Source organism: Medicago truncatula, chromosome 1 (genome assembly GCF_003473485.1).
Source record: "Medicago truncatula cultivar Jemalong A17 chromosome 1, MtrunA17r5.0-ANR, whole genome shotgun sequence".
Lineage (NCBI taxonomy): Eukaryota > Viridiplantae > Streptophyta > Magnoliopsida > Fabales > Fabaceae > Medicago > Medicago truncatula.
The window spans coordinates 11,910,122-11,920,964 of record NC_053042.1 but is presented as its reverse complement, the minus strand read 5'-3'; the positions used below and the strand labels follow the sequence as shown (position 1 = coordinate 11,920,964).

The following is a 10,843-nucleotide window of genomic DNA, read 5'->3' as shown; positions in this document are numbered from 1 at the left end:
ACATGTCGAGCAAGTGGACATTGATCATGACAAACTTTAAACCACAATCAAAGAAATAAATTATAATATATATGAGTTTCTTTGTGGCAGTTCGCAACATTATTAAATATATAAATGGCAATTCTTTATTCCTTATAGGTTACTTTATCTAGTAGAAGTTTATGCATGATTTCATTCAAATAACATGTTAAGATTGTTGGGGAGCAATACTTTGTGAAATTTAGCAATTCATATGCAGCATAAGTCCAGGGGTGGATCCACAGTGAAACATTGGTACACCAGATTATTCTTCATTTTCTTCTTCTTCATATACTTGACTTATTTAAGTACGCTCACCCAAACCATTTATATGTAGCATTTAAGGTGTCAATGTTTTACTTTGTTAATATATATAGTTTGTTTGAAAATTTTGCCACACTAATATCAAATGTCTAGATCCGCCCCTCCATAAGTCTCAGGACCGTCCTAATTAAATTGGAGGCCTTGTAGTCGAGGCTTTAGAAAATCACTCATGAAATTATAACTATAAACACTGCAAGAAATAATGTGTACATCAATTAGTTATGACCCTATATTTTCTAACATTCCTTGTGTTGAAAATAAAGGTCAAGTCAAATTAGTAGGCATATTTTACCTCATATTTTAGTGAAGAAACACATACCAAAAAAAACATAGTACAAGCAAACTCACTCATTATCACACTTTGTGGGTTAAAAACTAGTTCACCTCAAATGAATAGTAGGAACCAACCTCTGCACTATAGTTTACTTCAGCAATATGCAATACGACATCTATGTACTAGTTATGAACATTTATCTTGTTGTGTATAGAGGGAGTTGTAATTGATGCAACTCTATAATTAAATTGTACAAAGCTTGTAAATTTGTAGTAAAAATTTGAAAATGTCATGTACTTCGGTATCATATATTTTGTATCATGTACGACATCTACATGGTATGATCATTTAACATCAATAATTGATCAATTCTAGTTCATTGTTACGATTATTAATTGTTTTGGGAGTTGATTGCTTATATAATTTTTTTTAATAGTTTTAATAAAGTAAATCGTATACTAATATCTAATATCATAATATAACCATTTTATTGTTCAGACAATGGCGACCTTAAATATTATTGGATAATTTTTTCCAGACATGTTTAGAATATTATAAAAGTTTCTTTACAATATATTTTTTTTAACATGGGGTGAATCAAATATGACTCTTTTAAATTTCAAAAGTTTAAGATAAAAGGAACGAAATATAACTTTTTTATAAGATCCTTTTATGATATTCTAACATATTTGAAAAAAATATTCAAAATATATACCGACTTAACCATAGAGATTAAAAATGCGCGCATGAAAATTTTATAATGACAAAAATATGTTACGTAGGACAAATTTTTTTTGATGATTTATTAGGGAGAAATAACTTTTTTTTTTTTTTTATAGATGACGAAATGGCAAAACCATTATAAACTCTCACACACAAGTGGAGATACCGGAGTTCGAACCCCGATCATAGTATTCGGCCTAACAATTTCGACACTTTACGAGTTGAGCTAGGAGAAAAAACTTTTTAACTCGATAAAAACGGTTGACTCTCATTTCAGCATTATATAATAGGTTAAGTAAGTTTTTATTCCTAAAAAATTAACAATTAATCACAATAGTCATTCAATATATCGAAATTTTAAAATAATTCTTGATTATGTAATATTTCATTTACCGGTTTTTTTTAGTTTATTTTTATAAAAAGGTATATTCATTTATTTTACAACGTTTCTTCATGTTTGTCTCTCCACAAAATGCAGCCGTTGCAGTCTCTTCTTAGTTCTTAACCCCTTAAACCCCAAAACAATGAAATCCTTAAGAATCTTCAAAAACACTCTCTATTCAACTCCTTCACCCAAAATCACCACCACCGTCACCACCGTCTTCCGCGCTTTCTTCTCCGCCGAACCCCTCACACCGGAACCCGATCCTCAACCCGAACATTCAGACGCAACCTTCGACAGTTCGCACTATGAACTCCCAATTCTCAACAACAACGACGAAAAGCCGAAGGTGACGTGGAATAAGAAATACCGAGACCGGACGGATAAACTTGTGTTCGGCGATGATATGTTATGTTATGTTATGTTATGGTGAGGTTTTTTTGTTTGTTTCTTTCATTTCAGTAATGATGTTATGTTATGTTATGTTATGTTATGTTATGTTATGTTATGATGTAACCGAGGTGAGGATGTTGATTGTTGCGTTGAATGCTAAGACTAGACATGATAAGATTAGAAATGACACGTAGAAGAAAGACTTGTAGATTATACGGTTAGGAGAGTAGAACAAATGAAGGGTTGTCAGATCACTAAAGATGGAGGAAGACCTAGAAAAACAATAAGAGAAGCTATTAGAAAAGATTTAGAGATTATTGAGTTGGATCGGAGTATGGTTTATGATAAAACATTATGGCGTATTTTGATCCATGTAGTCGGCCTCACTTAGTGGGATACGGCTTGGTTGTTGTTGTTGTTAACCCTCTAGTTCCTTGGAAGGGGTCTGGTAATCCTGAGTTCGTCCAGGATGTAAGTAAATTCTGGCCACAAGTTGTTCTACCCATTTTGTTTAAGTTTTAACCTATGAAGTACTAGCATTGACACAAACATGAGCGTGAAACACGATATTCATGTAGTGCTTGTTTGTATTGACTTATTTGAACTTTTCTACTAGCATATGTTATGTGAGACTGTTTGGGAGAGCTTATGAAAATAGCTTATAACATTGTTCATAAGCTGTTTTCAGCTTATTTTCATATATATATATATATATATATATATATATATATATAAGCGTTTATCATCATTATAAGCGTTTGTGCTATAAGCTATAAATGAGCTGTTTATCCAAACAGGGCCATAAACATGGGGATACCGATCATAATTTGAGTAAATGAAATAATTGAAACACATCTGTTTCTCAAATGAAATAAGCTCACCTTACTAAGAAACTTAGTTATTAGAAACTAATCTTTTTGATTTCATAGTAATATGTGCATTTTCTGAAGTGCCCTATAAGAATGGGTTCCATGAGAATAACATCGTTAGCGAAAGTAGTTATAGTTGTTTATATTTGAGATAACTGAATATGAGTAATTTTTTGTTTATATTAGAGGCTAGAGGTAATAATTACTTAGGGGGAGCACCTTGGGTAATTAGTTTAAGGGCTTCTGTATAAGTTATTTCTATAATCAAAGAGTGAACATGTTTAAACCGTTTTCATTTAAAAGCTAGAATTGGGATTTCAATTGAAATAAGTTGAAACCAACTTGTGGACATGTATAAGCTATTTTATCATCTCTCCTAGGGACATATACACAAGTGTTTGTGTCAAAGCTGTGAATTTACTCTTCCAAACACACCTAAAGGGGGTTTAAATAGGCAAGCTATTTGGATACACATTTTTATGTTACTTTTATAAGTGTATGCGTCATCAAACAAGTACAAATAAGTTGTTCTATGTTCCCTTTGTAAGTCTCTTCTTATATGCAATAGTTCTAGATGAAGTTGAGGTTCAGGAACTGAGTTCAATTTATGTGGGTAGCAATTATCGCAAGATCATTACATTTTTTGCTTTTCTTACAAATGCTTATTGAACAGCTTATCCAAATTTGTTTATCCTAAATCCTATTTATTATTTGAGAAATTTCATGCTAGTTTTACTATCGAGTAGCAGACACCTTTGGGATTAGGTGTGTCTTCGTGTCCAACAACTTAGACAAGTGTCTCAGTAAAAAACATTTTTCTTTGCTTCAACACACCTGAGATACTCCTTGGACACATATCAGACACATAACGGGGTTAAAGATTTGTCTAGAAAGGATTTGGAAAACATGAGATTCCTCCCTCAATAATGGAAAGGATTCGGAAAACAAATAATCTCGAAGAGTGTTCTCCTTTGGGTGTATCCGATATGGAATGGTGGTTTATCTATCATTTTGAATAGTCCACACCTTCTTAGATCTAAACTGTTGGTATAGAGGTGAAAAGGGTGATAGGCCTGATCATTCGTGACTGTTGAGATTTGCAATGGACTATCATTGGCTTGGAGGTGTGTCATTGCTGTGATTTACAGTTTCTTTAATAAGGAGCATTTGAGAGGTTTTAGTTAGAGAAATTGGTTCTTTCTCAGAAAGGGAGCTATCTATTAGTTTGGTTTTATTTCCATCTTGTAAGGAGCTTGTTCCACTCAATATTATCATGTTATATTTATGTTATTTTCTGTTTCTGCTCCACTCACGATCTTGATAACCTCTTCGTGTTCTCTGGTTGTAACTTGTGACGAACATTTCCATTTATATTATTATTAGTTTAAATTTCAATCAGCATTTGGTTCATAACATTTCCAAATATGATTTGTTATTTCTGATTTATCATCATAGGTTGGAACCAAGGTGGCGGCTGTTTCACGTAAGACAAACACCACAACTCATGAAGTTGTGGGCGTGTTGACTAAAGGAGACACCCAAATTGTAAGTAACTTGGCTGTATATTTTATTTCATCGTGTGTAAAAGGGAATGCTGAGGTTACAATAGAGGCTTATGCTATTATGCTTTAGAAAGTAGTAGATGCAATAAATTGGTATTCTTTCGATGCAGAGTATAAGAGTTTTGCATCTTAGTCAGAATACAGGCATACATCTGTTTGATTGCATGGATTTCATTGAAAGTATGATATACTCGAACTATATCAATTATGTTTGACTGGTAAAGTATTCAATAGTATCAGTGAAGGTCATGAACCGTCGATATATGCATGATTGATTCCAATGAAACATGGTTTTTTTGTGCTTTTGCATAGATTTCATTATGTACAGTGAAAAAAATATCATATAGCAAATGTGAAAATATATTTGTGCTTTAGAACTGGTAAGGTCACTTTTAAACAAATTTAACGCTAGTTATCTATCATTATTGTATACATCATTTTGCCAATTGCAAAATACAATTACAATTTTTCTAGAAGCAAGTAAATAAATCAATTAAATAAAGCTCATTTTGATTGTATATACTTAATTTGGATTTGAATGAGTTAAATTATTGGGAAGAAAAGGTGTTTCAAGAAGTTCCAGCTTATAATAAATGAAGCCACTGCTGCTTTTTTCTTGAATAATTATATAGCTTATATCACTGCTAGGCATCCTGTTAAAATCCGGTATTGCTGCCCTACCAAATTAATATCACTGCTTCATTTTTTTCTCAACATGCCCTGCTCCCGTGTAGTTCTTGCCTTTTGTCATCTGTGTTTGGTTTTGTCGACTATATTAGTATATTTACTAAAACCTTTGGAGATTCACTACTTTAGCCATGATCTTAATGTTTCATTATGTTGTTTTATGATGGGTTTTTAATTTGACAACGCAGTTTACATGGTCACATAATTGCACTCATCATTTTTTCTCTATGCAGTGTTTTTTTGATACGCCAGGGCTCGTGCTAAACTGTAGCGGATTCCCTTATAAGGATGCTAAGGCTCGTGTTGAAAGTGCTTGGAGTTCAGTCAATCTCTATGAAGTGCTCATAGTCATTTTTGATGTCCATAGACATATTACTAGGTAAAGTGTTTTGTTTAATCTGACGAAATACTCTGACGGTGGATTCTAGGGTGAGGTGTACAACTATACCATTGGATTAAATAAGACCATATGATCTCCTTATTCGTGACCACACTGGATCTAATATCTCTTACCCGTTCTTTCACTCGCCTACCAGATCTCATTTCGCTGCATACTGAATTGAAAAAATGTTAAGAATATACAAACTGAAATAAAATTAAAACAAGTTTAGGGAAGTTTTACGAAATAAAAATAATGAGGAATGAAAAGAGGGATTTTGACATTAACTCTGACAATGAATTCAAGTAGGAATTTGATTTCAAATGAGTATTTATAGGAATTAAGAATAACAAATGAATTCAGTTGTAGGAATTAGGCTTTTCTTTGGGTTTAGTTTTTGGGTATTAGTCTCATATGCGTTGTTCTTTATCCGCGCGACGTTGATATCTTCTACCCATACACTACCAGAGAATTATTCATTCGAGAGAAAATGAAAGATATGATTTAGATCTGAAGGCAAAATGATTGGAACTTGTGGGGTTTATTTTGTGAACTGAGGAGTAAATATTCGTATGTGGTTGTAGAACAATCGGAGCCCGGAGCCGTTGTTCCGGCACGTCGTTGTGCTGCGGCGAAATGAGATGTGTTAGGCAGAGAGAAAGAACTGGTTGCAGAGAAGATATTAGATCTGGTATGCTCACAAATAAGGAGATCATATAGTCTTATTTAATCCAATGGTCAAATATAGTGTGGTACACCGGTGAGGGATTTAATTGAGCCCCCACCTTTAGAATCCACCTACTCTGACAGTTGTGTTTAAACTTTTTTTTATTTTTATTAACATTTTAAATTTTTTCCCGAAAATTCCAAATACGAAACTCGTGTTAAAATTGTTTACCCTGAATCTGGTAAAAAAACCTATAAAAGTGACTGCATTGTTGCTAAATTGGCTTCATTTGCCACTTAAAATGGTTATCAAGAGATCTGTTATTGGAACTTTCCCAACTTTTCTCTATTATTTATCCAAGCAAAGATGGCTATAGACATGTTGCGCGGATTAACTTATGACAATAGATAAGATACTTGAATCTACAGAAAGTTTGATTTGAATGCTGAGTATGGATTTTCTTGCTTCTTTGTTAGTCTTCACCTCATCTTAGTCAGTCATTGATTTATTAAATCTTGTTGTCTGCTTAACTGATAGTTGGGCATGGATTTTCTTGCTTCTTCGTTCCTTCATACAACAATCCCTAGTGTGATGTATTAGGGTGTCGATGGGTCATTGGTACTCAAGCAGTATGAAGCACTAACACTCATAGGTTTAGGTGTGTCCACATGTTCGACACTGATGCCTTTTTGATTCTTATACAACACGTGTTAGTATGTCAAAATCCTCAGACAAGTATTATACATTCTTCCATTCTTTTAATGTTATACATTTATTGTTCTTTTCATTATTAGTGATTCCATTTCGTTTTTTAACATTCCATCAATATAGGCCTGATTCAAGAGTTGTAAAACTGATCAAGCGAATGGGAGAACGGTCCATTCCAAATCAAAAGCGAGTTTTGTGTATGAATAAGATTGATTTAGTAGAGAAAAAGAAAGACTTAACGAAAGTTGCTGAAGAATTCGAAGATCTTCCTGGATTTGAAAGGTAAGGTCTTTTTGCTGGTCTGCAGTGTGAGTGTGATTTTAATATTTTTGTAGATTGACTCTACTTCTTAAACTTGCTTCTGCTGGCTATTTTATTATTTAGGCGTTTCATGATATCTGGAATGAAGGGGAATGGCGTAAAAGATTTGACTCAGTTCTTGATGGAGCAGGCATGTATCTTTCTAAGTCTGCTGTATATTAGTTGTATACAAATTATAGTATTGGTAACTTCAAGGAAACATCAATGTTCTTTTCTGGGTGTAGCAAGACTGTCCCACCTTCAATTAGAGAATCACAATTCTGTTTTTCTTCTACCATGCATATGAATTTGTTTTTCTTACAATTAGATATTTTTATTTATTTTTTCTTTTATAGTTTTGTCCTGTTATCTTGGACACTCCAAGACTTAACACTGGATTTTAATTGTTTGTTATGCAATAGGCAGTAGGACGGCCCTGGGAAGAAGATCCATTTACCATGACCGAGGAAGTTATGAAAATGATATCATTAGAAGTTGTGTGTGAAAGGTTGTTGGACCATGTACACCAGGTAATTGTTGAATTCACTTGTTCTTCTAATTGATAGCTAGAATTGTGTCGAGTATGTTGTAGGATTAGATAATAGTGTTCATTGGCTAACAATTTTCTCAAATCAGGAAATTCCATACGATATTGAACATAGTTTGATTGGCTGGAAAGAGTTGCGAGACGGTTCTCTTAGGATTGAACAGCACTTTCTCACTAACAAATTAGGCCAACTCAAGATTCTTGTGGGGAAGCGTGGCTCAAAAATTGGGTAACTTCTTTCTTCTGACTCAAATTTTAGTTCGTTGTTCTCTCAATTTCACCTGTTTTAGATATGACATTATTGGAGTGTAGTGATTTGAGTTTAGACATAAAATATGGGAAAAGCGTAGATATCTCCATCTGTTTCTGTTGTATGTTTGGTTTTGCTCATTTTCCATAGGTCAAAACTTTGAGTATGAAGATTAGACAGGTTCATCTTGACTCTTCTTTGAACTCAGATGTAATTGATGACCTTTTGGTCGATTATATAAAGTTTCTATGGGGTTGTTTTGCTCTCGTTTTTTATCCATCTTAGGATAGAACCTCTTATTTACTTCAGTTTCTTGTCTGAGTCTACCTCCCCCTCTTATCCCCTATTCATGTTTGTTTAACAGGAGAATAGGAATAGAAGCTAATGAAGAGCTAAGGACCATTTTCAAAAAGCAAGTGCATCTAGTTCTTCAGGTTAAGCTCAAATGATTAACGAGGCGAATATCTTTGGCGTTCAGAGATACCTTTTTTGCCACACACCATGTTATGCAGCATGTAAAATGCCAAAGGGGTGTGTGAATTACACTGACCTTTGAAGTCGTCGAAGCGTCCAAAACCTTGCTTGAGAACAGGGTCATCATATATAAAATAAGTGCTATGGAAGAAACAGGTTGAGTTCTTTGGTGATCTCACGCCGGCAATTTCTTATGCCTTTTACTATTTGATTGCCGGAGTCTAGGAACTCAATTTTTTTTTTTTTAAAGTTTATGGTTGTTTTTGAAAATTGAAAGGAAATTTTAGTATTTTTGTTTATTCAAGTATTTATTTTGACTTAATAGATGTTTTATACAAAACACACAGCTAGGGCATTTGGTTGTAACAAAATGGTGAGATACGAGTTTGGTTATTGTGCAATGTTATTTTCTGTATAGAAATTTTGATGATAAAATTTTGGTTGTCTATTTGCTTTGCGTTTTTTTATATGTCAACGATAATCGATGTTGGAATAATTCGTTTTGAAAGAAGCTATTTGTGTTTAATCATGATGATGTTTTTAAAAACAACTGAATGATTAATTGAAAAAAGTAAAACAATTTTAAGTTTCTCACTGCATATAATTTTATTGGAATTTTATCTTTGAATCAGATTTTTTTTTTTTTGAGGTAGATGCTTTTTTATTGAATAAATAAATAAAAAGCAAATAAGAGATAAATAATGAAGACATTTTTACCCCTTAAATAAAATAATAAATAATTTTACATGGAAAATGAAATATCGTCACTTTCCTCTTAGAAATCTTCACTAATGCTCGCAAACATTTTCCCTCATCTCAATAAGAAGTCAACATTTCTTATAATTACTATCACTAAACACAAACAATTACTACCAAAACTATAACATTGCTAACATAACTCTTCTAATTCTAATTCAATTTAGGTACTACTGAACCAGAAGAAGAAGAAACATTAACAAGATTATAACAATTCCTAGCCAAATTAACACACTCAACCCAATGCAAAACCTCAACATTCGGATCCCTCTCACTAACAACATCCGTAACAGTTATCTGCACCCCTCCTTTATACTCCGTAACCCTCCCTCTAACCCTAGCAACATTCCCAAACTTCACCACTTCCGCCGATCTCGCAGCAGCATCAGCAAGAAGACAGAGATCCTGAGGACTACGCCGGCGAGCTAAATGAGGAGAAGTCATATGATTAAGCCAGAGAATGCAAGGGATGCAACCCGTTCCGTCGTCGATAGCGAAACGGAGGAATTTGAAGGGTTTGTGGTCGCGGAGGGTTATGGTTCCTACGGTTTCGGCGCGTGTGATGGAGATAGAGTTGCGGGTGAAGGAGTGGTTTGGGGAGATCGGTGGGGTTAGGGTTAGAAGATCGAAAGCTAATAGCTTTACATGTGTGTTGTGTAGTGAGATTGGGAATGGGTTTTTGTTTTGCTGCATTTTGGGGTTTGGATTTTTGCTCTGTTTTTTCTCTGTGTTTTGTTTGAAGGATATGGTCGAAATTGTTCAAATGGTTTTTGTGTGATAGAGTGACAGTGGCTTACAAATTTTATAACTATTTTTCTAAGTTTGACTTTAGTCAAACGGCTAACTTAATTACTAAACAAAAAACTCATAGTATATGACTATGTTGGATAAAAAATTGATTGAACACAAAAAACCAACACAATACAGACGCCACCGTATATTTATACGGTATTTTCTACTTTTATTTTTTATTTTTTTTATTTTGTTTTCTTTCCCTGTTATTGTATCTTCTCTCACTCCCTCTCCACTGTTTGCTTCTCCCTCATAGCTCAAACCACAACTACCATTACACACACTCACCCTTCTTCAACTGTTCGGCCACCAGCAACCACCGTGCCGTTCTCCTTTCCGATTTATCCTCTGCAAAAGCGATTGCAAAAAACAGATATGAAACCATAGAAGCAAAACAATGCAGCGGCGGGAGAGAGAAGCGACGGCCGGTGAGATGAAGGTCGTGGTCGGCGCGAAGAAAAAGAGGAGGCCGCGATGTATAATGTCAGATCTGTAAGGTCAGTGGTGGTTGCACTTGCACCTTTCGTCGGAATTCTTTCTGACCTGGTCTCTCTCACCGGTGGTGGTGATTGACGAGTTGGAGAAGAGGGGTTGCGATTCGGTGGTGGATTAGACGGCGGGGTGGTGACTGATGTCGACGGCCGGCGGGATGGTCTGAACTGTGTTTACTGTTTAGAGATGGAGGGGAGAAAGAAAGAGATAGACCGTAAAAGAGAGAGAGAGAGAGAGAGAGAGAGA

At 34.4% G+C, this 10,843-nt stretch overlaps 2 protein-coding genes across 2 annotated transcripts; one reads left to right on the top strand and one right to left on the bottom strand.

The window, feature by feature from the left end:
* Nucleotides 1-1,788: 1,788 nt before the first annotated feature.
* Nucleotides 1,789-8,958, top strand: LOC25482601 (GTP-binding protein ERG). The gene is made up of 8 exons (XM_024780033.2): nt 1,789-2,150; nt 4,439-4,528; nt 5,466-5,611; nt 7,110-7,268; nt 7,371-7,437; nt 7,709-7,816; nt 7,923-8,062; nt 8,448-8,958. The coding sequence occupies exons 1-8, from the start codon at nt 2,133-2,135 to the stop codon at nt 8,530-8,532; spliced, it is 813 nt and encodes a 270-aa protein (XP_024635801.2). The 5' UTR covers nt 1,789-2,132; the 3' UTR covers nt 8,533-8,958.
* Nucleotides 8,959-9,256: 298 nt separating this feature from the next.
* Nucleotides 9,257-10,221, bottom strand: LOC25482600 (CST complex subunit STN1). Its single transcript, XM_013611186.3, has one exon. It carries the CDS (start codon nt 10,004-10,006, stop codon nt 9,467-9,469), a length of 540 nt encoding a protein of 179 aa, XP_013466640.2. The 5' UTR covers nt 10,007-10,221; the 3' UTR covers nt 9,257-9,466.
* Between the last annotated feature and the right edge of the window lie 622 nt (nt 10,222-10,843).

Coding starts and splice junctions, on each gene's coding strand:
- LOC25482601 (XM_024780033.2), top strand. Junction 7,817..7,922: donor TGTTGGACCATGTACACCAG/GTAATTGTTGAA, acceptor TTCTCAAATCAG/GAAATTCCATACGATATTGA. Junction 8,063..8,447: donor AAGCGTGGCTCAAAAATTGG/GTAACTTCTTTC, acceptor TTTGTTTAACAG/GAGAATAGGAATAGAAGCTA.
- LOC25482600 (XM_013611186.3), bottom strand. CDS start 10,006: ATGCAGCAAAACAAAAACCCATTCCCAATCTCACTACACAACACACAT.